At 37.8% G+C, this 27,585-nt stretch overlaps 1 protein-coding gene across 6 annotated transcripts in view; it reads left to right on the forward strand.

The window, feature by feature from the left end:
* The window catches only part of SIPA1L1 (signal induced proliferation associated 1 like 1), a 233,176-nt gene that overhangs the window by 160,892 nt on the left and 44,699 nt on the right, over nucleotides 1–27,585 (forward strand). For all 6 annotated transcript variants that reach the window (XM_064462380.1, XM_064462375.1, XM_064462376.1 and 3 more), the window contains 6 exons: nucleotides 4,675–4,805; nucleotides 5,444–5,632; nucleotides 13,131–13,305; nucleotides 20,550–20,653; nucleotides 21,883–22,040; nucleotides 26,284–26,860. In XM_064462380.1, the coding sequence (XP_064318450.1) occupies nucleotides 4,675–4,805; nucleotides 5,444–5,632; nucleotides 13,131–13,305; nucleotides 20,550–20,653; nucleotides 21,883–22,040; nucleotides 26,284–26,860 (1,334 nt within the window). The remainder of the gene's footprint in view (nucleotides 1–4,674; nucleotides 4,806–5,443; nucleotides 5,633–13,130; nucleotides 13,306–20,549; nucleotides 20,654–21,882; nucleotides 22,041–26,283; nucleotides 26,861–27,585) is intronic.

A 27,585-nucleotide genomic window follows, 5' to 3' on the forward strand; every position in this document is an offset into this window, starting at 1 on the left:
GGGCCTTCATACTAAAGAGTAAGAAAAGATGCCTTTTTGTGTGAGAAAGTGAGATTCTTACTTAAATACATAACTTCCCCCCCCCCCCCAATTAATTCCGTACTATTGACTGCAATGCTTCAGCTTCTTTAAAAAAAAAAAACAAAGGGGGGACGAACGACAGTGGGGCAGGAGCAAAACCCTTGACCTTGCTGCTTCTGGACATAAAATCAGAGTTTCCAGAGAAGGGAAGAGTTGTCTTAGATCAACCCAAAACTTCTAGTCCTATATTCTGGCAAAGGCCAGCAACAGATACTGAAGGAAGAGTAAGAAGCAGAGGCATAGCAAGACTTTCCAGGTGTGCGTTGCCAGCCTCTGGCCATGCATAGATAGCGGACTTAGCCTGGTGAGAGTATCATTTGTATTTAGTAGTCTTTAGACCTACCTTCCAGGCATTTATCCAGTTGTCTGTTACCCTGAATAGACTTAGAGTATTCACAGTACTCCTGTAGCAGCAAGGAGTTCTGCAGCTTGACCATATTTGTCATAAAGAGCCAGTTTTTACTTGCTTTGTCTGCTGGCTTCCAGAATGAAAATTGGGGTCATCAGATCAGTGTGTCTCACTTCTAGGAGAAAAAGTTTGGTTTTCTCACCTTTCCTTGCTATGTGTTACTTTATAAACCTCAACCATATTATTCCTATCAATCACGGGGGGTTTTTTGCCGTTTTCTGAACCTTTTCCAGTTGAGATTGGGGCACAGTGTCGTAAAGTTTTCTACTTAGAAATTCCTAATATCTGGCCATAACTTATCATCAAGACTTGAATTTCTTTCCCATACGTGGGTAAAAGCTTTGCATATGTATTCTGGGTGAAGTCTTATAATTGTTTGTACATTTAGGTAATGGGTTAATTGTATTTTTCAAGGAGAGCCATGCTTATTACCCTATCTATAGCCTGATATGAAAGACTTATTTATTATGTATAATAAAACCATAGGGACAGAAAAATTTGTTTCCATCAGCTTGTCTAAGTGCTGCTTAGAAAAGAGAACATATTGCCGTGGAGGAGCAGTCTGTTCTCTGTCCCCACAGTTGTGTCTGGGAAGTTTGGTTTTCATGGAAAGAACCAAGAGCATCCATTTAGCTTCTGTCGTCATCATCAGGCAATAGTCACTAACATGGTTACCATTTAGGACAAATTTGAATTACTGCCTTAGAATGAAAGGCTTGACTGACAAGAAAATAGTTTCCTGAGCTGGTTTTATAACGAATAAGCTGTTGGTCAGCCTTCTTTTAACTGTTGGCAGCCAGTAGAAAACCTCTTTGCTCTAATGCTTTGAATTGCTGCATATTCTATCCCCAAATTGGTACCTTTCCAGTATGTAGCTAGACTTAAAGAAAAATTACAGTTAACAGTCTGGTCATGAGTAACAGTCTGAAGACATTATAGGAATGACCTCTAAAAATGCTGCCCTCTTTTTTCCAGAGGACTGCTGGGCAGTGTTTTAGAGTGCTGTAAATGCTGTGCAGGATCAGAGGAAAATGCTTGATGCAGAGTTTCATTCTGAAGCAAAATGTTCGGGATTTTTACTTCTAGTCTGATTACACTAAATACATCAATTGAACATGATATCCAAAGGTAAATAGGATAAAAGCACAAAAGAACCTTCTCGCTCAAAATCAAGTGCATTTACTTCAATTTCCTTTGCAAGGGAAACACGTAAATATATGCCAGGAAAATGAGTGTTTTCACTTGGGTTCTTTCACTGGAAGTGTCTTTTGAACTATGGGATAAATATTTAACTATCTGTAGAAGTATGTATAGTCTGTTTTAATGACTGGGTACAAGCAATTAATTATTTCTTTTTGGCATGGATTTAAAAATTAATTTATGGCTGTTGCTAGTTGTTTCCTGAACGTCTTTTAATTAAATAATTTTTCAATAGTAGTTTATATGGAAGTATTGTCAAGCTTGAGAAGTGTTGCTTTCAATGAGATTCTGTGTGGGGTGGAGGAAAAAGCTGTCTCCTATAGTTGTGAAGTAGCCCCTGTTTTTACAATAAAGCTCCTAATTAACTACCTGTAGAGTGGATATTAAGCTTGTGCACCTAAATTCTGCTACTGCTTTTCCTGCTAAAGGAAAGAGAAAATGGTTGGATTACAAGGAAGTTCAGGTTGTATTGGAAAATCAGGTGGAGATGAAAGAAACTGTACCACAGGGGAAAGTATTCCCAAATGGGGGCATATATTGTGGCTTGTAGGATCAATACAGAGGTGAGGTAAGGAGGAGAAAGACAATAAAGGTGAAGGTAAAGAATGAGCAACCCTGTAGTAAATGTTGAATAGAGGAGAGGACAATGTGAATAGAAGAGATAACTGAGGGGCTGCATGGGAGAGGGAGAAAGACAACTGCCCAGTACAGGGTGAAGGGAAAGAGAGTAACAGATGTTTCCTATCAGCAGAGAAGTGTAAAAATTCCACACTACTTTCTGCATTTTTCCAATCAAATAGGAACTAGATATAAAGCTTGATCAAATGATACAGAATTGTGTGTGTATTTTCATGCAGCTTCAAACATTCCTCTTACCAGCCTTCCTGAATGTGTTTTCAAGATGTAGAGTTAAATTCTCCTGAGAAGACTCTTATCTGAATTGCTGGCTAAACTAGTTACAAGATGTACAAATTTTATCATTTGTGCAGTTGACAGTACAGAAAACTGATGTAATTTTTGGACTCTTCTAGTCTGTATTACTTTTTTCTTTAAAACTTTCTACTGTATGAACAAAGGTACATCAATGTTTTTAAGTCACTAAGCAGTTTAGTGTGGAGATGGACAAGCTATCTCAGGTTTTTGAAGCTGAGTAATATGCTGATAAAAATGGGTCTTATGTTCTCCATGACAGTGCTTCTTCTACATTGACCGTCTCTGTCATAGACTTTTTGGTGAGCTATAAATATCCTGAAAAAAGTAAGTTACTTGATGGAGGAAGAGGAAAAGCTAGGGTGCTAATAAGATGGTTTTCGTTTTCAAACAACAGATCTCTGTGGCATTTACAGGGCTTATATCAGTAGAGTAGTATAAAGATTTAATTAGGCTTCTGTGGATGCTCTAATTTATTCATAATTTCCTCACTCATGACTAATTCGGTTACCCAAAACTTACACCAATATTTACAGGATATTCCACAAGATAATAAAAGATTTTTGAATCTTAATCACCTCTGTGCAGAGTATTGGCTTTTGATGACTTGCAGAGGAATTTGGTAGAAAGCAAGCTTTATAATGCTGCAAGCATGTTTCTTTCATGTCTTGCATGCTCTGGAATCTTAAATGGAAAACATCAAGGTAAGGCTAATAAAATACCAGATACTGGGGACTAGAATAGAGCCCCAAGGGCATAAAGGGGTGGACAGCTGTATGAAGACAAAGGTGTAATTCTGAGGCACAAGTAAGCTCATAAGGAGAGAGCACCTACTTGAAAAGCCTTTAGTATGTTGGAGGAAAGTATAGCAAGAACCAGTAAGTATAATTTTTAAAAGAAATAGAATAAAAGATGAGGCATTCAAATTTTTAACACCACAAGTGGTTATTCATTGGAAAAAGTACTGCCATTCACTTTGGATGGAGAGTATTTCAATATCTATTTGTAGCATCTTTCTTTAAAGATGTAGTTCCTGATGATGATGTTAAAATACCTTATATTGTATCTCTATACCAGAATAGCTCATATTAGACTGCTCTTAAAGTTCTTGTTTTAAAGTTCTGGTTGTTTTAAGAGTAACAAGTAATCTGTATATAGTGGTTCATGCAGTCTGATTAAATTTCCTTTCAGGGCAGTTATATCTTTTTTGCATTTGACTGAATTTCACTTTTCTTCTTTGAATTGCTGAATTTTCAGATAACTCTGACTTTCTGGTTTTGTGTATGTATAAGTCCATATATGCAGATATGCAGCATATGGAAAGCAATGGCCTTATTTTTCTTGTACAATGGTTGACATCTATTTTTTGACAGTTTCCCTTAACTTTTCAGGTATTGTATGTTTAAATTCAGTCATTGTCACTTGAGATGCGTAACTTCGTTTTTATGTTGTTGTCTACATGGTGACTCTCAGAAGGCTCGATAGAGGAGCCTTCAACATCAATCTCTTAAACTGTTGAGCTTTAAATGTTGTAAATGCACCTTTCTACTATTTTTTCATGTAAAGCTTGCCTGTACATATGTGTGTGTATATATAGAAATGTATCTCAAACAATCTACTGTTCAGCTAGTGAGCAATTTTTCCAGCCTTGTATTCTCTCTGTAACCTTCCCAACTAGTCTAGTTCTAGACTCAACTCTTAGCACTTTAAATTTACTCTTAGGGTTGTTCAACACCTCACTTGTTAAATATGTTAGTCCCTTGTTTCTTTTGCTTTATTCTATTTTTCTATGGTACTATGGTTTTTTTTTTTTACTGTGAACAAGTCTTTAACTTCTTTTTCACCTTTATCAGTTTTTCCCCTTTTATATTTGAGTAACTTAGTTGACTGGTTTTTGCTTTCTCCACACAAAAATAAGCAAGTTACATTGTTGCTAAGTACAATTGTTTGTCGCTCCTGTTTTAACTACTAAACTTGAAAATATACTTGAAGTGTAAGAAGTAAGACGGACTTTTATTTGTGGTTTGTTTTGTGTTTTGTTTTTTTTATGCAAGAGCACTGGAACTATTTTGGGGCAGATGAGAACCTGGGTCCAGTAGCTGTGAGTATAAGAAGAGAGAAGCCAGAGGAAATCAAAGAAAATGGACCTCAGTACAACTACCGCATCATATTCAGAACCAGTGAGGTAAGCAGCTCAGGAATGATAGTAAAAGTAGCTAGGCGTGAGCAGGCAGAACCAGGTGGTATGTGAGGGGCTTGTGTGCTTTTCAGCATTGATAATAGATTTCTGTGTCTGCCACATATGTATAATCCAAGGATCTCCTAACAAAGTTATGCTGCGTGTTTATATCACACAGAATAGAAGCAGGTGTATCAGTGAGTTATTCCATAACATCCAATACAGAGGAAACTGTGAAGGTCGTCTTTGTTGAAGCTTGAGAAACTTACAGGAGCTATATTAGCTGGAAGCAAGCAAAGAGGAGGAAAATCACTTCCTCGACTTTATGTGACAGTGGGTAGACCTGAGAAGCGTACTTTTTATACTTCGAAATGCTCTGCTAGAAATACTACTACTAATCTTTTCCAAGTATTATATTCCTGTAAAACTTAAATCCGTTGGATCATTTGAAATATTCTGACTACTGTTAGCTGTCAGTGATATTTTGAATATCAGTGTCTGTTTCACACAACATAAGTTACTTAACGTCCTTGATCTCTGTTGAGAATGGGAAAAACAGTATGTTGTGCTCCACTGCTATTGCTAATCAACCTTTTCTCAATGCATAACTGAATAGATAATCTATTTTTGCTTTGTATGCTTAGCTTATGACATTAAGAGGCTCTGTGCTGGAAGATGCTATACCTTCAACTGCAAAGCATTGCACAGCCAGGGGACTTCCCCTAAAAGAAGTGCTGGAGTATGTGGTTCCTGAGCTGAATATCCATTGCCTAAGGCTGGCCTTCAACACTCCGAAAGTCACAGAACAGCTTATGAAGCTGGATGAACAGGGGGTAAGTGCAGAGTTACAGAATGAGGCAAATTGTCTTAAACTGTCAGATTACTGCCATGAACTACAAAATTACCTTTTAGCTTTTAGTGATTAGCATCGGTCTGTTAAAATGCCTCATTTAAACTAAAGCTTGTCATCTGTAGGGGGAGTTATGTTTCATGTTTTTGCCCCAAGTTTTGCAGAATATTTGGTATGTATGAAACAGAGTCCATTGCTCTAAGTAGTCTAAAGTTTTAGATTAATGTTATGGCAATTGTCCATTTTAATTTACTTTAAAAGAGACTAAGTGATTGTTTTCCAAAGACAGTGGGGTGCAGGGAGTTCTGTTCTGGTCTTCTTATTGCTATTATAATGAGAATAGAAATCTCCCATGTTAGTAAATGTTCTGTTGTGATATTGTATTGATGCAACTATTACCAGGGTGCTGTCTCTCTCTCTCTCCCCCTCCCCCCCCTTCCCCCCCCCCTTCCCCCCCCCCCCCCCCGCTGCCCCGAAACAAACTACATGGCAAAATATTCTAAGCCTCTTATTCATACAAACGGTTTTCAATTAGGTGATAGGCCCCTGGTCTCCTAAAGACAGAACTGAGGTTCATAAGTTACACAGCTTAGGCTTAGCAAAATTTAAGTCTATGAGTGAAGTGAATTTTACAATTAAAACCTTTGACAATGACATTTAAGAGCTCTGAGTGCTGACCCTGCCTCTTTCTCCTAGTCCCTTTTGCTTCTCATGATCAGCCTTTCCTGCACAGAATTAATATTGATGTTGTTATTTCTTCTTGCTGTCAGTCTAACATTGCCATCATAAAATTGAAAAAGGCCCAGTCATTATCTGTCCCACAAGGGAGAAAATATAGCTATTCAGAACAGGTTTATAAGTGACTATTATGAAGATTTTGTCAGCTGCAGTGGGATTTGGTCAATAAAATGGACAAGATAGAGAATCCCCCACTAAACACCTACCAGAGCAGAACTTGAGCAAAACACTTTGTCCTCTAGTTAGTTTCAGAACCTCATCTATTTCACTAAGAACACGATACAAGAGGATGTAGGTCGCTGTAGGTATCGCAGAGCATCCAGACTAATACAGGAGTGGTTACGTGTGGTCAGCCTAAGGTAGGTGCAGCCCAGTATTGTTACTGACTATGACCAACAGTGGGTGCCTGGCTAAGAATATGAGAACAGGATAAGCATGGAGTGATATTTTCCTAGCTCCTGATAGCTTTTAGGCTTTTATAGGGCTCTCTATTCTACTCCTGTGCTTTACCAGTTTGATGAATCCTAGCTTAGTTAGTAATTTCTTATGTAGAAGTTGTTCCGTAGCTCTGATCATGATTTTGCCTCTCTGCAGATTTTCCAGTTCCCTTCCTCCTCTCCCACATCTATTTTAAAACAGTGCAGTTTTGAAAATGGTGAGAGATTTTGGTTTAGTGTGCTTTCTTATCTCTTCCCTCTCTAATAATTACTGATTTTTTTTGTGTGCTTTTTGGCTACTACTGAACACTGACAGTATCTTTTCATGAACACCAAAGATCCTTTTTCTTAAGGGTATAAGTCGGAGCTCGTTGCTGTAGGTACAAAGTTTGGGGTTCACTTCAAGCTTAACTTGCACTGAGGCTCATCTGCCATTCTTTGGTCCAGTTATCCACTGTCATAAGTTCCTTTGGGCTCTCACAGCCAGTCTTCAACTCCAATGCTGTAGAGTAATAACTCAGTAATGTCAGCAAACTTAGTTACCTTACTATTCATCACCTCTATCAGATAGATTGCCAAAGTGTGTGTTGAATACTGTATATCCAAGTTCAGATCCTGCCTTACAGTACTAATAATTTTCTTCAACTTCTTTTTGTCTTTTAGGCAGTTTCATGTCTGAGTTCCTTTTTCTGTGCCCTATAGATTATGAATCTATATCTTATTTTATATTTTTACATTATATAAGGAATATAATAAATATATATGTTATAGAACATATTAATATCTTAAGATTAAACTTTTTGAAGAAAAAGCTTTGTTAAATCTCTCTCAGAAATTCAGTTTACTCTATCAGCTGTACCTCCTGCATGTACTTATTGGCTCCTGCAGAGAACAACACTGCTATGAGCCAACGAATACGTAAGGGTGGGAGAGATGGGTTTAACCATACAGCCTGCTGAAAGAAAAATGGAATCTTTAGATGCTTACGCTGCTCAGTAGAACTATTCTCTTTCACATGATGAGATCCTAGCAAGTTGGAGGCCTGAGTGTTTTCCTTAGATAATTAGAGCAGTGATTCTAAATATGCACATCTTCAGTGCTTATGATTTGTTACCTGAACCTAAACCTAATCCGCATTTCATCCAGAATCAAGTTTGTCAGGCACCTGAAGACTCAAGAGTATCTTTGAATCACTTTCCAAAGTTTTCTGTTTCAGCAGTGGAGAAAATGGAATTTAATTCAACATGGCTCCATAAGTGAGCCTTTGGATTAAAGGATCAGTACCTTCCAGATACGCCCATCAAGAACCTGCAATCTCAATAGTGTTGATGGGAAAATTTTCACAAAGAAAAAAAATCTATTGGTTCTATTTTTTAAAATTAATTCCAAAATTATTTCTAGTAAATACTAAACTTGAAAAGTAATTTAGCAGAATTTGCTTTAGAAATCAGTTATGTCTAAAAATGCATGACATTAAATTATCCTTATGTCGTGTCCTATATGTTATTAAGCTCCCACAGTGTGGTATGTAGTATGGCTTTCTGTTACTATTTAAACTTTGGAGAATCGTTAAGGACAAGTGATAGTTAAAATTGTACTGTCTACATGAAAGTATTTGCTGTTTTTGTGGTAATGAAACAGTTTGACACATCTAACAGAGAAAGATAAGCACGCGGTACTAATTAGAAGCTGCATTTTTTTATCAATTCCAAGCTAACAGAAAAATTTGGGTAACAGCTGCTCTGCTAATTAGGTACACAGAATGTTTATCACTACTTCTTGCTGAGTGTCACACTGTTTCATTACAGCATGAACAGGTGCCTGTTTCATATAGCAAATAAGTTGTTTTGTATATTTAAAAGTTAAGACTACAAAGTGACCTTAGCCTGACTTAGCCATTTTCACCCAGTAACCCCTTCACTGAGCCAAATTCACATGCACCACTTTTGATTAAGATAGGCTATCATTTTTCTATATTTGAGTGAGGCTTTAAAGCGGTTGTTTTCATATTTAGGAATTTGCAGTTCTTTATTTGAGTTTATCTGCTTTCAGCTTCCAGACTTCTGATGTCTTTCTCTGTTAGATCTTAAGAGTCATTTCAGTGTGAGATTTTTTCCAGCAAAGGTTTTTCTATGCAGTGATTAAATCATCTGTTGGTCTTGTTTATGTTAAACTAAACAGATTGCACTTTTCAAGCCTTTCACTGCAACATATTTTCTCTGAATTTCATATCACTTTTATGGCTGAGCTCTGTCTGTTCTATTCTTTCAGTATCTGCATATGACATCCAGTTTTGGAATGGGAATGTTCTTCTTGCCCCTGTTCCATACTGGTGTTGTATGTCAAGTTGCGTGTGCCATACTTCCTTGTAGATTGCTAGAGTCATGGTAACATCTGTTCTGTACATATGGCCCACATTGCTTGTCACCTAGCTGTTCTTTTATTAGCTTTATTAAAATGCTTTCATTTGAATGGCTCTATGTTAAAAAGCAATCCAGTTGTTCTGTAGGGCTACACTAGCTTCCTGATTAATTACCATCTACTAATTTTTGCCTTGAATGCAGAGTTCATGGTAACTTACTTTAGGTTTACTTCCAAATATGATTTAAAAATTTAAGTATCGGGGCAATTACTTATCTGTTCCAGTAGAAGTTTATGGCAATTCCTCATTCATAGAAATACTGTGAAATGTTAGTCAGTTTTTAATATAATTCTATATCTATAATATAAACTTAGTGACTGGTTAAATCCAAGATATGCTTTCCACTGTCTTTCACTGAGTGCTAGACAAATACTTGGTGTGCACTTTTCCCACACAGATAAGTATGTACATACTTTTAGATTCTTAAAATTAAGCTGCTACTGTATGTATTTTACCACAGCAGAATTCATCCTTCCACTCCTTTTTTAGCTTTTCCTTGGAGTTAATACACTTCAAATAACCCTAGGTTTATCAGAAGGAGGTGTAGTAATGGGGATTGCATGCCTTTCTTCCCCCAGATCCGGTTTGTCTGATTCAGAAATACCAGCGCGCGTTGTCCTCATGAAACTTTGTTTGAAGTTCAGCAAATCTAAGAACACAGCTAGGAGGCATATCCTGCTCTTTGCATAATCCTAATTTAGTTTCTTAGGCTGATATTTTCAAAACAATAAAGGACAGTTGTTTGGTTGCTCATGGATGCTACGGACCCCATTTATGTTTTTGCCCTTGAAAAGACTTCCTTCACCCAAAATTGAAGCTTAAATACTGTAGGTGCGCTTGGTGAGAATGGTTTTCTTTGTCCTAACTTGTTTTAAGTAAAATTACAACTCTTGTTATTAGCAACGCAGCTCAGGCATTGTGGTCCCATGAAATACCATCCATCGTATTTCCCTGGGAGCGGACGGAGAGCGTATCTGAGCAGCAAACTTTGCCTGAACAGTCCAGGACAGGACCTGCTACTGATGATACAGAAGGCTAAGGCAGTTGCTCTGGCAGGAGCAACAGCAGCGCCACCTCTCACCACCCTTCCTCTCACCCCTCCTCTCTCCCTTCCTCTCTCCTCCCTTCCCACATGTCAGCAGTAGCTGGTCCAGGCTCTCTGTGAGCGCACACAGCCCTGTTGGTGGAAGGTGCTGAGTTTGGCTGCTGTGAGGCAGCAACCTTGCACTGAGTGGGATCATGGAGTTCACTAGCTAAGCAAAGGTCATAGAAATCCACCTACAAACCCCATCTAGCTCCTGTGATTCCCGAGAAAAAGAAAATTTAAATCTTAATCAGTCATTGTGCAGAAAGTTTAAAAAAGAAAACCCCCACGCACAAACACACACACAAACACACCCCCACACAAAACCCCCAGATGGATGGCACGTGCCTAATCTGGATTGAGTATTGTGTGCTCTGATGGTTGTTTTGATTTTTTTTTTGAGAATGGAGAGTTGAAATCAATAATCATAATAAATTGTAGCGTTAATCTGCATGTGCTCGCTATTTGTTTACTAATAAATATCTTTGCTTCAAGTGTTAATACTTTGGTGTCCAAATTTGCAGTCTTTTTTCTTAAAGGCGAATGTTTTTGGTTGGGTCACTAGTGCTGAAAGAGCATATTTCCTTTATAGTTACACAGAAACCATTTCAAATAGTGAGCAATGAGAGAAAAGGAAATAGAAACGTTATTCAAGGCACAAGATAGATCCCCCCCCTTTCAGTTGCACTTCTCGAAGTTGGCCTGTGAATGTTTCTTTTGTAAGAAATAGATTGAGATGAGGGCAGGCTGAGAGAGTTGGGGTTGTTGAGCCAAGAGAAGAGTCCGGGGAGACCTGACAGGAGCCTTCCAGTACTTAAAGGGAGCCTACAGAAAAGATGAGGAGGGTCTGTTTATCAAGAAGGGGCGGTTTATCAGGGAGTGTAGTGATAAGACAAGGGGTAACAGTTTTAAACTGAGGGAGGGTAGATTTAGATTAGGTATAAGGAATAAATTTTTTACTGTGAGGGAGGTGAGGCACTTGAACTTGTTGCCCAGAGAAGTTGTGGATGCCCCATTCCTGGAGGTGTTCAAGGTCAGGTTGGATGGGGCTTTGAGCAACCTGATTGAGTGGAAGGTGTCCCTGCCCATGGCAGGGGAGGTGGAACTAGGCAATATTTAAGACCCCTTCCAACCTAAAGTGTTCTATGATTCTATGCTGTACTCATATTTTATCATAAGAAATTTGGACATAGAAGATGCAAGTCAGGTAATCATTGCATCAGATGATAAAATATAGGACATTCTAGGAGGGGGGGAAGAAGCAGCCTACTCTGACTCATTACATATGCTTAACTTCAATGGGAGTAATCAAGCCAGGTTGATCTTTACCCTTCTTTTTTCCCCTCCTTATTTTCCTACTGCTAATACTTTATCCCTGTTGCCATTCAGCCTTTCTAGTAAAAAGAATACAGTGAAATTGCACTTTTCAGAGGTTTTAATTTCAAAATTTATGTTAGAGGCAGAGTAGGACCACTTCTGAGGGCTTTTAAATTATCCTGCTGTAAATATAATAAGGTAAAAATAATGCATTTCAGCTTAGTTATGTGTGTCCACATCATCACAGCAGGTTCCAAAACCTTTTGTCTCACGACCTGTGATAGACGCTTTGGGAGCAAGTCACAGTATGTTCAGATGACTTTGCTTCCAGTGCCCTGGCAAGTAACTGTTTTCATTTCCCACTAACCTGTAGCCCAAATTTGTAAATCTCATGCCAGTTTTGGTAGATTTTTCTTGTGACTTTGCTCTGGCAGATAAGCTTGGTATTTATTTAAAATGGAGCCTCTGCAGAAATTGATGTGTGGGAGAAAAAATTATTTACCCTGCAATAAGTAGGTGTTTTTACTAGATTAATTATATGCATAAACTGCAAGACTCTGCACTCTGCCAGTCAGAGCTCCTGCCTGTGAAATTGCTTCTGGAGATGGCAGTAAATGGTTGTGGGTGCTACTTTCTTCCCTTCTGTAGCTTCTGTTTCTGCAGTCTGGACATAACGGGCACAGATGTGGTATTTTTGTGTGTGCATCAGTTTGGAATTGGTGGGGACAGTTTGCTTTGAAGAATCACATTTATGATTGAATAGAAAATTACTTCATTAATATCTTCAGCTTCTGCTTTATTAGGAACATCGAGCATCAAATTACAGGAAATTGGAAGTAAAAGTCACAAATATATTTGAAGGTCTTTGCTAGTAAACAGTATGTTTAAAGTATTACCAGCATTTTTCAATTTAGCTGTTTTCTTTGTTACTGCATTTTTATGTCAAAGAAGGCCAGCTGAATGCCATGGTCTCTTTTCAACATTGCTGAAAGATGCATAGAGGTGAATAATTTTTCTCTTCCTTTTGAAGTGAGGGAATGTTAATTTTGTCACTTAAAGAAATGAGCACATGCTGTGCCCTACCCTTCTGCAGGGAAGGTTTAGCGTAGCACAGTAACCATGGTACCAGCCTAAGAGCGAGAGTCGAGTTCCTGACATTTCTCAGCCAACACTTGCCACGTGGCTCAGTGTAAGACATTCACCACTTGCAAGCTGCAGTGTTGTCCTCATGAAAATAAGGAACATTAATGTTTGCTTCACTTCGGAAAGCATTTTGACATCTTCAGATGAAATATGCCATCATCGAGGCAGTTATAGTGGAAGACAGCGAGAATATTTGGAACTAGGCTAACATTTTAAATTAGACTGATAATTAGGTATTTTTTTCTTTGTGAAGTATGGGTTTAATAAAAAATCTGAAGTGAATTCAATAAGTTGATGCATCACTTGATATATATACAAGATTTTCTTTTTCCCTTTGCAGTTAAGTTACCAGCTTAAGGTGGGTATCATGTACTGCAAAGCTGGGCAAAGCACAGAAGAGGAAATGTATAATAATGAATCAGCAGGTCCAGCCTTTGAAGAGTTTCTTCAGCTCTTGGGAGAACGAGTTCGACTCAAGGGATTTGAAAAGTATCGTGCTCAGCTGGATACAAAGAGTAAGGCTTTTTCTTCCATCCCCCACCCCACCTCAAGTGAACAAAATACATTGTGTGGTTGCTAACTGACTTTTTGTAGAGAGTTCTTAAAAATAACCTCTTTGCTATAGGAAGGTAGTTGCTCAATAGTAGAAGTGAAAGCAGAGCAAGTATGTAATTTGATCCATACCCATATGGTCTTTCAATTCTGATAATTGTGGGATTGTTGTACTAATTTGGTATGAAATTTCACTAAAGCTGCAATAGGAAACCAGTAAGTATGGAACCATTATCAGCATTACAGATCCATCATCAGTGTGTTGTCTGAAGAGTAATCAATACAGTTGGTATGTCTTGATTTTTTTTTAATGATGTGCTAATAGACTGTCACAAAGAAAGTTTTGCGAACCCACCTATGTAACTCCACCTTGACAAGTTGATCTATTGCTTTCCTGCTGTGTCTGTTGCATGTAGTTTTTCTTCTAGGCAGTTTCGTCTTACTCCTGCTATCAAATGTATTCGTTCCTCTGTGATTTTTCTTCCGAGTTACGGAAATGAAACTGGACTTGGCAGTTATGTTATCAGCTTTAATTGTAAGACATATTGCAACAAAAATGTGGTGGAAAGATGATCTTGGGTGACAGTATCTATAAAAGAAATTCCCTACTTTTGGAATCAAGATTGTAAAATACCTGTTTATCAGCTAGCGCATGCTATATTCCATTTGTAAATCTATTTTAAAATTCTCAGGGGAAAATCTTGGCCTGTCTTCCTTTTCTCTGAGTATTGGAACTACCCAGTTCCTATGGAAATCTTTTGCTATTTTGCTCACTTGCAGCAAAGGAAATCAAATGAGGACTTGATTCATGAAAGCTGAAAAGCATTCATCAACTTCAGTGCAGCAAAAACAGCACTCTTGTCATGGGTCTGCTATCAAATACAGTAACTTGCCGTGCTTTAGTGTTTCACCATTTTACCGTGTGTCCTCGATTCTTACAGGGATCACGTTGCCATCTCCTCAGGCTGTTCTTGATCAACCTAATCACGACTCCTCAGAGGGTTGTAAAATTTCCTGTGGTTTTAAACCTAAATGAATACCTATTTTGCACACGTTTACCAGTGAGCCAGCTTTCTTTTAGTTGCAGTACTTATCTTCCCTCTGTTCTGTTTACTCCCTTGAGTGCATTCACACATTGCAGTTGTCTCCTCTATGATTCTGTGATGGTACCCTTAACAAGCCAAGTCTCTCGTATTGGTATGGGAGGCATGGATTTCTCTGCTTGCCCCCATCACCCTCTGCCCATGCAGTATTACCTGGTGACCTTGCTATGCACTTGTCCGAGTTTGAATTCAGTTTCTTTAATTTTAGTGGCTTGGATTTATAAACACAATTCCAGATGAGATCCAGGCAGTTCCTTACTGTAACATTTCCTTGCCTTTACTGGAAATATATTACACAATTATTCTCAGGCTGCTTTTTCCTTTTATGCAGCTCCAAAGTGTTATTTTATCAGTTACAAAAATAAGCTAGGTCAAAAATGAAATGTATATAGAAATCAGAAAATATTTGTCGTTTTGTAGCTTTTGGTTTTATATTGTGACCGTTCTGTTACTTTCAGTAGCTAAAGTAAAATGCTCTCTTCCCTTTCTTCTGGTTTAATTATTTAAGACATCTGAAAAAAAACCATTTTTGGTGTCAGTCCACACACTGGTTCCTAGTACATGTAAATGCTGTATGATTAAGAGTTGACTCATCTGCTGAGATATACCCATGAAAGCTGTAACTGTGTCTTAAGCACTGGTTTGAAATTTTCTTCTAAACAGCAGAGTTTTCCAGTAACATTTGAGTTCCTTCTTGTTGCTTCTGACTCAGGGGAAAACTTTTGTCAGGTTTTGACTTTATGTACCTGTTGGACACAATGTAAACTTTAGGTTGACTGAATCTCTCCTGGTTTTAAGAGTGGTCTTCTGGTAATGAAGGTTTTCTACTCCATCTTGAGAGCTGACATGTGTTTTTCACTTTGCCCAGTAGACCTACCAGCTCCATTCTATATCTAAAAATAGAAAAATTGAGAGCCCTTACCTGAACACTTCACTGTGATCAGAGATCAAGGGGGATGCTCTGAGTGGAATCTGCTGCTCTCCTGAAGGGTTTCCTGCATTTTCTTTTCAGTCAAGGTTTCCAAGTTCACGTGCATGGACCTTATTAGCTAGAACTGCTTAGGAACGCCAAAGTTGGTGAAATGTTTCAGGTTATGTCGTCTGCAGGCTCACTGAGGAAACGAGCGACTACACAGCATACAGGAGTTCTTAACGAGTTGGTTTAGGCAGCAGCAAATGTGAACTATGGCAACGAACTTCTGTAATTTATCTTGCTGGTGCTAGATTTTCCTTTCTGGCGGTACGCAAGGCACAGACTGGAAGTACTGGAAGAGAATGTGGTGTTTTGAGGGCATATCGCTAAGCTCTTTGCATAGCTACATTCGGAAACCCTTAGTGCCTAATCTGCATAGGAAATGACCAAAAAAAAAGAAAAAAAACACACTGTGGTAGGCAAAATCCTAAAGACCAGAGGTGGTTGAATACAGACAGGCAATACATCTTCAATACTCTAAGTAATCAGTCAGTCTTTTCTGCCTTGGCCCAAACACGGGAAGGCCTGCAAAGGAGGAGGTTGTGGTTGTTACCATGACTTAGGTTTATAGGGTTTTGTTGAAACAGCTAGGTCTAGGTGAGCTGCTCCCTCTTCTAGCTCGGCGCTCCTCTGTTGCTAGAGGTCACTATCATTAAATAGTTCTCATGGTCTCATTATTCAGGAAATTTTCCTGCATTAAAATTCTGTTTAATGTCAGCACGGTTGATTGCAAAGGTGCTCTTAAAAACAAATGTCTGTTCATTAACTTGCAAGAAAGGTCAGAGCTCTGTAGGCTACTTTGCTAATTCTTATTCCTTTGACAATACTTTGCAACCTATGAAAAGCAGGTGCATGATATAAGACACGATGGAAAGATTTTTCTCAGTGTGGAGGGCAGCTGATTCATATATGTACTCTGGAAATTTTCACAAGATGTTTTTAATCTATGCAGATTTAGAAAAGTAAAGTTGCTCTAGTAAAAGCCAGTTTCAGAACAGCTGTTGTTTTAGAAATTTTTAGAATTAGGGGCCTAATTTGCAAGTATCCATAACAGAGCTGGTTTTTAAAAGGAGGTATCTCATGCATCGTATTTGAAAGCCTATTTAAGTATATTGGATCCTTCAAGGGCTTTAGTTTTGGATCTCTGCCAGCGCCACTGTGGAAAAGAGCTGCTACTTTAAAAGTTTTGTTTGTATATTCCTAGAATTACCAGAGGGAAAGCAGCCTATCGCCTGGCAGCCTGCAGTCTTTGGATAGGAAATAGAGCTTGAAAATGTCATCTACCCTGCAGTTGCTAAGAAGTTTCTGGGCATCACTGTAAAACAATAAACATCACAGTAATCTTTCAAATTATAACTTAAGTCATCTTTCTTCATTTTCTAGTTGTAATGCATGCTTTATTTCCTTCCCCCTCACTTAGTCTTATTTCCCAATATTTTAAATTGGTAAATGGGGTCAGCGGGATAATGAAAGGCCTGGTCATCTGGCGTGTGTCCAGCAGAGTGGTGGCGTGGTTGGTGCAGGAAGTGAGGGAGATTGACCAATGTGAGTTGTAGGAGTTCGAGTTGTCTGTTTGATGAGATTATAAACTTAGCTAATAATGGTAGGTTTCTGTATTAGATGTTTATACTACATGACTTTTTGTTTAAGACATGGTGAGAAGAATATAAAACCAGTGCAAGAGATATTAAATAGATTGAAGTCCATTCATTCCCTATATTTTTAAATTTACATTTCATTTAGGGGTTTTCAGTAAACCCCAATGTTTCTAATGAAATAATACAGATAGATTACCTCCTTAACTTGTACTATTTAACAACGTTCAACCACGCGGAGGTAAGAATAGACTTACTGTTGGGTCTGAGACATTTGCTGGGAGACCAATAGCCAAAGGAGGTCAGAGGTTCCTCGGTTGCTTAAGAAGCAGAAATGTGGATGGGGGTGAGTCCATCTGCATTCTTTGTGTTGTTGTTACATATATACTTTTGTATGTTACAAAATAAAGGATTCTGTCCTCAGGAAGAGGACAGAAAACAACTGGATATTACAGAAGTTGAACGTGAGTGCTTGGTGTAATCCTTGTGTATAACAGGGAGGAGAGCAGGTTTGGAAGGTGCTGAGCTGAATGTGGGCCAGGAACTAGGAGAAACTAGTAATAAGGCAGAGCTGCTTATTCTTGTGACTTTAATTGTGAGCACTGCTGCAGTTTGTAGCAATGGCTGTTCCTTCTCCTGCCTCATAGTATAATTTTTTTTGTTGTTTTCCTACAGTTCCTTGCAACACATTTTCCTTTGAAACACTGAGTTAGATTTTTTTTCTACTGGTAATGGTTTTTATACAGTTTTCTAGTGCAGAGATTTTAAAAGCTGCTGCAGAAGCAGGCTGACAAAGTCGTATGGCTTCAGTGAGGTTTAGAGCACTGTTGGTGTTTGGAAAAAAAATGTAAATAAGAGCCTGTTAAGACAGTCCCGGCAAAGGTAGCTGAGAAATGTTGGAAGGACAGAAGAATAAGGTGGATTTTTAAAGGTGAGTAATGATGGAAGGAAAAGAACATCAGATAAGCCCTCAGCTAAGTAACCAAATCCAGTAATTGGACTGAGAAGGCAGCATCAATAGGTATGCCATAAACTGATGGCAGGAGGGGATGTCTTCAGTGTGAAAAAAGGTGCTAATGAATTGGTAGATCCCTGGGGCCTCTGTTAGAAACAAGGAAATCAAAGTAGATTGCAGTGCTGGCTTACAGTTCGTACCTTGAAATGGTGGATAGTATTCCAGCGTGCAGTCTTGGATTTTACTGTAATGGCAGTGATTTGATTTAAAGCAAACACCTGTAATTATTGTGAAGTACTTCAGAAAGACTGTTCTGGACTTAGAAGAAAGAAGAGATCTGAATGGTGAGAAAGTTGCACGGTCTGTACTGCATATGAATTTCTCTTTGTAGTTGGATTTGAATAACAGGGATTTAAGCTGTGGAGTACTTGGAAATAAGTGGAATCCCTAAATGTGTCATTTGGATTGTAGCCTTATTACTTAGTTTGCAGAGGCAGTGCTGTTCTGAGCAAGAACCCTTTTCTGCCTGAAATGAAGTCCATCCAGGAAAGTTGAAAGTTTGGCTTAAATCCATAGGTGGTGTTCTAGCATATTTTTTTTTTTTTTGGTCAGAATTGCTTTATTCTTTAGCTCTTCCCACCAGCCCCTTTTGGCCCCTTCCCCTCTTTTGGGGCCTTCCTTCCCCTGCCTGTCATCTTACCCGCTTCCCTTTCTTTTTGCATCTGCTCCCCCTTTCCAGTTTTTTTTAATGTTTTTCTATGCTCTATTTAGGGAAGGTGATATACAAATTAGCCTATTCACGGTTAGATTAAAAAACAGACAATAAGGAGTTATGCTGATGTTTAGGTGACTTTCAGGTGCATCTGCCTCCTTCCACGTGCATTGTCATGATCAGGCAGAGGATAGAGGCTGCTGTGAACCGAGTGCAAGATGAAGTGATTCCCTTTCAGCTGCTGTGCTGTTGTAATTAGCATTAAAAAGAAAATATTTGGCAGTTAGCTAGTTTTCCATAATGGAATGTTGAGTGCTGGAAAGCAGAACCCAATCTTCTTGAAACGTTAACTGAGAAATTTTTTTAAATGAGTTTCTAGGAATCTTTTCTTTTTCTTATTTCCATTTTATTCTGTATAGATGATTTGGAAATGCAAAATCTTTGTGCATCTGTAATGTAGAAAACTTTCTATTTCTTTTTATGGAAGATGTTGCAGTCTTTCATTTACAGCAAACCTACCTCTATTTTATTATTCTGAATTTGACAGAAAACAAAAGTCTTGTCCAAGCCTATACCCAACATCTGGGGAAATAAACTATATATTTATGTTATCGTAAATGCCTCACAAATCTCAGAACTATTATATCCTTAGTAACATGATGTCTCTGCTAATAAAAAATGCCAACGTGTAGTATTTAGCAGCTTTTTAAAATACATTGCTATAAATAGCTGAGACAATATAATATAGTACTATGTTTCTATAACTTCAAATAACCAGGGTGCTTTTTTCCATATATAAATCTCATTACTTTTAAATTTCTGTTTGAAAATGGGCTTTTTGCACTGTAGACAGCAGTTATATTTAATAGAATATATTCACTATTTCAGCTTTAAAAGAGTTACTACTTTAATGGAACATTTTACGGTCTTTTTTTTTGTGTGAGAAAGAAAAAGTAGAAACAGAAGTTCCCAATTTGTCTGTAATCGTGTTGTCTTCAACCAATACTCTGTCAACTTTAATATCTGCTCTTCTTTTTTTCTTTCTAAACTTCATAATCCTAGTTTTTATCATTTTCTCTCCACACGGAAGTCTCTCCATCCACATATAATAATTTTTGTGGCCTGTTTCTGGAACCCTTCTCTTTCTTCTATAAGTTTTAAAATGGGGTGGCCAGAACCCCAAACAGGGTGAGATTACCTTTGATTAATATACCAGCATCATAATGGCAGCGTTGTGGGCTTTTTTTCATCATCAGCTGTAAGCATACTGGCATCCTATTTGGGTTTTTGACTGCTCCTATCTATAAAGCACCTGTTTTGGAGAAGGTTTTATCTGACTTCATTACGGTTAATTTAGAGTCCTGATATTTAGGTTTAGAAGAAGCCATTCTGTTCTCTCATATATTGTGGGTTATACGTCCATTGATATTTAATTATGCATGAGAACATGGTATTCATTCGCAGTATCTGTCTACCTTCCTTTCTGAAGTCCTTTTCACATTCCTTACAGATCAGTTTCATTCCAATTAGCCTGAGATACCGGGTGGTGTCTGAAAATTATTTCAGACTTTGGTATCACTTTTCGTGCTTAAATAGGCTTTCTTCAGGGTTTTCTGATATAAATTCCCTATTCCTAACAAGTTCTTCGTTGGGAAAAGTACACAAAATTATATGTGCCATCTGTGTGTGTCATTTGCTTTGGCAGGTGAATAAGCTCTGGGTAATTTTTTACTTGCTGACATTTCAGCTAGGAGCAATGATGAGTAGGAATTCTTGTTTTGCCTCATGATTTTCTTGGGTAATAATGAAACTTTGTTTTTAAAAGTTTTTAAAAATAATACTTTTATTTTCTTTTTTCTTTAACTGAAGCTGATTCAACAGGTACTCACTCTCTGTACACAACATACAAGGACTATGAAATCATGTTCCATGTTTCTACTATGTTGCCATATACGCCAAACAACAAGCAACAGGTAAGATGGACCATGCCTATTTAGAATTAATTTTTTCCTCCATCTCAAAAGTAGCTGAACTATTGAATATTTATGACAACTTCCATTTGATAATAGTAAAGAAAGCAAAGAATCAAAAGTAAAACTGGCCATCTCTGTGTCAGGAAGATGAGCAAAGGAGATCGTTGTAGGCACATCATAGGTAGATTTTTCTCTGTAGGACTTTTTTCCTGTTTAATTATGCATTATTTACCAAAACATGATGTAAATATTACACAATAATGCCAGTAGCACATCTGTGTTACATAAACAAGAGTTCATATCTTACATCAAAGTAATAGTGTTCCTGACAGGGTTTTCAGCCTTCTGCCGTGAAGTCCATTGCACTTTAAGGATTGCATTCAGCGAATGGCAGCGTGCACAGACTCAGAGGTGAGGCGTGGGTGGTCCAGCGCACTACGCAGCACTACACAAGAAGACATGAGACAAAAAATCCTTTTTTTTTTGTTTTAATTTTTTTTTTTTAAATACTGAAGAGCTGTGTACGCTGACCTGCTTTGTTACTCTGAAGTACCTGGCCTTGTTAAATACGGGGCCATCGTGTTGTGTATGATGTGTATGCAGTGTTATTTTGTGTTTCTGCAAATAGAATAGACGGTTCCTTTAACAATAAAAGGTACCACAGCATTCTTTTTAGTTTGCTTTTGTACACCGAATGTTATACTCCTTTGAAGTTTACCTTTCTCTTTTACTGTAGTCTTGGGTTTACTGAAAGAAGCCTATCAGGAAATTATTATAGTGTGTCATAAGGACAATGACAACTATTTTCGATTTGAAATAGAACCTACATCTGGCTTGTAAAAATGTGTGAAGTGGGGAATGTTTTCCAGGTTCCGTGCATTACCGATTACACTGATACTAGCAGGTTTTGTTGTTGTTTTTTCCTCTTTATTTAGCTTAAAATTTTCCCTAACAAGATTTTCCTGAATGTTACATGTAGAAATTATATTTTTAAGAAAATGAAGATGCCCGTGCCTGAAATTTGTTAGACTAATGACTAACATTATCATATAAATACTTAGCTGTTTCAGTTTTCAGCTTGAAGTACCATTTGGAATTAAAAAAATTTGAATAGTGATTTATAATAGTAAGAAATAAATAATTGAAAATAGTGGAAAGACTCTTTTAACTTATGAATCTTCTTTTTTTGTTGTTGTTTGGTTTTTGTTTTGTTTTGTTTTTTGTTAAAGCTTCTGAGAAAACGACATATTGGAAACGATATTGTGACAATAGTTTTCCAGGAGCCGGGAGCACAACCGTTCAGCCCAAAGAACATTCGATCCCACTTCCAGCATGTCTTTGTCATCGTACGAGTGCACGGTCCCTGTACTGACAGCGTTTGTTACAGGTAGCTATTGCTAGTTTCACTGAAAACATGGAATTTGAGTGCAAAGGGAGGTGTCAGCCTCTCTTACGTTATCCGTAGGGAAACGTAATAAAAGATACGGGTTGAGGACATTTTGTGTTCTGTATTCACATGACCCTTTTTAAAAAGCATATAGACACACACGAGTATGTAAAGGAAACACACCCAATGACAAAATTAATGCTGTCAGTATGTGTGCGTACACACATGAGTGCTCACACATGTATACGTATAAAATTCAGGATTTTAGCATGATTTAAAATTCTGTTCTCTCTTCCCTTTTATTCTCTTCATTAAGGGTATGCCAGAAGAGTATTTCTATTATGATTCTCATGAATTCACATTTTGTTTGATAATTTGTGCATCTGAGCTTATGTTCTCTTTTTGAAATTAAGACAGTGAAAAAGTATGACTAACTGTTCAGAAAGAAGGGAGGCTGTCTGAAATATTTTGTTGTGAGATACCCATTTCTTATCTCATTTCAGTCCAACAAAGAAATTTCAGAGCATTATGTAGCAATTAAAAAAAAATAATCTTAGAATGACCTTAAGGTCAATATGATTAAATAGAAAATGGTAATTGATAGCAACATATAGTAAAGAATTGCAAGATAATATTCCTATTTAGGATAGACTTTTTTAAGCAAATGGAAAGCATATAGAAATAATGGTTTTGAGTTACGCTTCTTTTACGATGAATGAAACTTTTTCCCTTTGTTACATCCTGAACTCTTAATGTGTTTTTATTTTTGTGTTGACTGATTTCAGCAAACTTTATTAAAGCTTCTTTATTTAAAAAATGAAGTGTCAGAGTAATGGAGTTAGAGTAGTTTTCTTGAAATGAGGTAGCCTTAAAATTAACTTGTCTTTACTGAAACACAAATGTTCACCTAAGTGTTCCATTCAGTCAGGTGCTTATTTTAGAGGAAGAGCTAAGACTGGTGTGTCTGTGATGGTGTATTCATGTTTTTCAAGTAAGTATAGTCAGATTTAAAGGCTTTTCTCTCCCCATAATTTTTTGGTAAAGCTCACACAGCACTTCTGAAAGTGATGCTGAGCTTTGTACACGTATTAAGCTCTCCTGGAGTAGGTGTGTTCATGATTATACTCATTTGAAGGGAGGTTATTGACAAATTCCACTGCTGCATAATTTATGTGGACGTAGCTTGTTCTTAAACTTTTAGACATATGTTTCAGTCCTTATTCTGTAGAGAAACTGATTTTGAAGTAAAGGGAAAGTAGGAAGTATATCCACAAGGGCTACAGATGCATTTTCCATTGGAATTGGGTATTGCAAACACAGAGAAAGATCTGCTTTTGGTTATTATTTTAAATAATATGGCTGCATATTTTCAATTTCTTCCTTTTGGAAGGTATGGGAAAGATTTATCCTTGTTATACCTTAATGCAATTAAATATCTTAGGGTTCTATTTCTGACCTTCAGACTTCCGAAGCACGTTCATTTTTCAAGTGTTCACAGCTACAAAGGCTGGAACTTTACTGGTTACTATTAGTGAATAAAATGTGAGGATTTCAGCTTTAGTGGTGCTACAGGTGTAAATATTAAGGGAGGGGCAGCAGGTAGGGAAAAAAATGAGTGTGTTAGTGTTCATTTGGATACAGGAGACCACCAGAGCATTGTATGTTCTAAGTACTGTCTTTAAGATTAAAATCCTTCAGGCTTTTTGTCATCTTAGTGCAAACATGACTTAAATTTATAATATTCCATTAGGAAGAGTTTTTCTAGGAAACTTTTCAAAGTAAGTTTGACCTCTTTTTGATGGAATTATTTGGAACAGTTTCATAGATTCATAATTCTAGACAAAACAGGAAGCCATGTAGCATAAAAATGTACTGGAATTTATATTAAAACTACATAAAAGGAATAAAATCAAGCACTGTCTTGGCCAGTGATTCGCCCTCTCAACTAAGATAAACGATATTTCAAAAGTCTGGCTTCTCTGTTGGCCTCGTTCACTTTTTAAAACTTCTCTAGCATATGTTAAAGATTAAATTCTTAGTCCTGTGATTCATGATACTGAAAACCTAATCAAACAAAATGTCACTGGTAGTTTTTCATTACATCCAGTAATTGTGTTTAACGCTTAGACTTCTATCTCTTAATAACAGACATTTTAGGACTACTGAAGGTGATCGAGTCAGATGGTTGCATCATAAGCAGCCCCTGTTGCATACTTTTAGATATATTGGCCTACCTTTGAAGGAAATATGACAGTCAATGACATCTTTCAATATCAGTTGCCAGAAAATATAATTTAAAAAAACCCCAAAAACCAACAAAATCAAAACAAACAATCAAAACCCACCACCACCCAAACCCAGAAGGTATGGTTAAAGATTGGGTGACTTAATTTTTGGTTTTGGTGTTTCTGTGTTTCCCCTCAAAAGATCTTTCCTAGTTTTTCTGCAGTCTCAGTTACTGATTTTTTGGGGGGATTTCTCTGATTATGTTTGAGGAGTCAGACAAGTTAGAACTAAGTGTGAAAATGACACCAGCTAGTCTTCCCAATGAAGTACCACATATGTTTCTAGTGAGTTTCAGTTCCATCCTGATTTTCTTTGTAAAACTCCCTTACCATGATATTCTGGCCAAAATTAGTTAATGATTTTCCAGATCTAGTTATAGATATAGTGGTAAATCATATTCGAACTGTTGGAATATTTCTTGTTCCAAAGCTGTAGGGAGTACAACTGTCAGTCTCTTCTTAGGACAGATTTAGGCCAAGTGAATGATACTGGACTGGAATGGCAGACCTTCAGTGATGACAAACAATTCTTACCACCTCTGTATCAAAAGAGAATTGACCAGGGAGAATAGCTAAGCTTGTCAGCATGGCCTAAGGCAATCTTATTGTCAGTCCATCACTTGGTATGGAAACTAAAAGGAAGAGCTGAGAAAGAAAGCATCTATTTCTAATATATGTATCCAAACTTCGAAGAAATTTTTTTATTTCTAGTACTTCTGGAGTCTGCTTCTAGCACTAGCATGCAGTATCAGCTAGTGCAGTTTTGATGCAGAAATGTAAAACAATCAGTAGTGTGATGTATATATATGCATTTAGTCGCTGGAACTTGATTCTCACAGTGAAACCGGCCTTGTGAGTTGACTTTATTGTCTTTATCTTTTTAATGTGTCTGCTTTATCTATATTTCTAGTATTGATCATACACTTCACATTGCTTTCAGATGAGCGTTTCAGCTTTAGGTAGCTGAATTATAAGCTATCCTTTATAATAGGGTGTGTTAGAAATCTTCTGTTTATAGCGATGTCATGGTTTTAGCTGGGATAGAGTTGATTTTCTTCCCTGCAGCTGACAGAGTGCTGTGCTTTGGACTTAGCATGAAACAAAGTTGAGATAACACACAGATGTTTGGGCTGTTGCTGGGCAGTGCTTGTGCTAGTCAAGGGCTTTTCCAGCTCCCCATGCTCTGCCGGGGGCACAAGGAGCTGGGAGGGGAGGGGGCACAGCTAAGGGAGCGGATTCAACCTGGCCAAAGGGATATTCCATATCATGTAGCGTCATGCCCAGTGCGGTACCTGGGAGGGGCTGGCCAGGGGAGGGAGGCAGCAATCACGGCTCGGGGACAGGCAGCATCGGTTGGTGGGTCGTGAGCGGTTGTATCATTTGTGTTTCTGTCTTTTTCCCTTTTCCTTTTTATTATGTTATCATTATTGTTATTAATATAATAATCATTATTATTTTAATTTAGTTATTAAACTGTTCTTATCTCAACCCACAAGGTTTTGGGGTTGGTTTTTTTTTTTTTTTTGCTTTTGCTCTTCTGATTCTTTCCCCCATCCCACAGGGGTGGGGGGAGTGAGCGAGCGGCTGCGTGGTATTTAGTTGCTGACTGAGGCTGAACCACGACAACTGAAAACAAACAGAATTCAGAACTACCATACATAAGTGGTTACTTTATCAAAAAGCGCAATTTTGCACTTGAAGCTCTCTTGAAGCTGTGATACTGAGGATGACTCAAAAATGCCTAGATGCAGAAATAAGTGGCCTTCTGTTTATATAGTAAGGGGGACATAGTCTCCACACTGGCAAGATTAAAATGTAAATATAAGGCATATTGCTGAGAGAAGAAGAGAAAAACTGAGAGCTTAAGGAAAAAACGAAATATATTTTCTGTATTCAAAAACTGCTGAATCTGCATACAGTGAAACACCGCTTCTTCCATATTCTTTTATTTCTTTTAGTGTTGCTGTGACAAGATCCAGAGACGTACCATCCTTTGGACCACCTATTCCAAAAGGTGTCACGTTTCCTAAATCAAATGTGTTCAGGGACTTCTTACTAGCCAAAGTCATTAATGCAGAGAATGCTGCTCATAAATCAGAAAAGTTTCGTGCAATGGCCACCAGGACCCGTCAAGAGTACTTGAAAGACTTGGCAGAGAAGAATGTCACCAACACACCTATTGACCCTTCTGGCAAGTTCCCCTTCATCTCACTTGCTTCAAAAAAGAAAGAAAAGTCCAAGCCTTATCCGGGAGCAGAGATCTATAGTTCTGGTGCTATTGTATGGAGTGTCCATGCAAAAGACTACAGCAAGGGCATGGAAATAGACTGTCTCCTGGGCATCTCTAATGAGTTTGTAGTCCTCATTGAACAGGACACAAGAAGCGTGGTGTTCAATTGCTCCTGTCGAGATGTGATAGGGTGGACTTCAACAGACACAAATATCAAAATATTCTACGAGAGAGGTGAATGTGTTTCTTTGGAGAGCTTCATCAGCAACATTGATGATATCAAAGAGATCGTCAAAAGGCTGGAGGTTAGAAAGTCTTGTCTTGTTTGGTTCCCCTTCTTTGCTTTTTCCTCTCGCCCCTTGGCCAAGTAAGGCTTCAATTTAAGTGGGATCCCTAAAACTGTTCTAATTGTTTATCATAAAATCTATAAGGGCTTTCCTGCTTGTATTTCTCAAAATCCAATATTGCTTTCACTTTTATCAGATATCAGTCAACCTCAGCTGGTTCCTGTACGTCAAAAAATTCCTCAATATGTTAAAAAAAAGAGAGAGAGGAAAAAAAAGCAAGCAGGGCCTTCAGATGCATGAATTGCTCCCACACAATAGCTACAGAAGTGCCACCTTATTTCTTTTCCTTGTTTCCTTTCCCTTTCTCAGTTTTACAGGCTTGTTATATCTTGTTTGAAATGAAGCTGTAATATCTTTGAGACTGACTTATTATGTTGCCAGCAGGGTGCAGTCCCAATCCCTATTGCAACCTTCAGATATTCTCTGAATGCATGTGATAAACTAAAAATATAGTGAATCGTGGTATCTGCCTATAAAACATCTGTTCATGCTCTTTTTTTATCCAATTAAGTTATGAAAAAATGTGTTGTTTCACTTTCTTTCCTGTAATTTCACAACTGTAGTTGTATAAAGACCAGGAAAAAGGGAAAACCAGGCACTATTAAATTGCTCTTGACATTATTCATGCTCATGGTATATAGAGGAGTTGACATAGACCCCGGTTTACTGTGCTTAGTAGCTGC

The sequence above is a fragment of the Phalacrocorax carbo genome, chromosome 10 (assembly GCF_963921805.1).
Source record: "Phalacrocorax carbo chromosome 10, bPhaCar2.1, whole genome shotgun sequence".
NCBI lineage: Eukaryota > Metazoa > Chordata > Aves > Suliformes > Phalacrocoracidae > Phalacrocorax > Phalacrocorax carbo.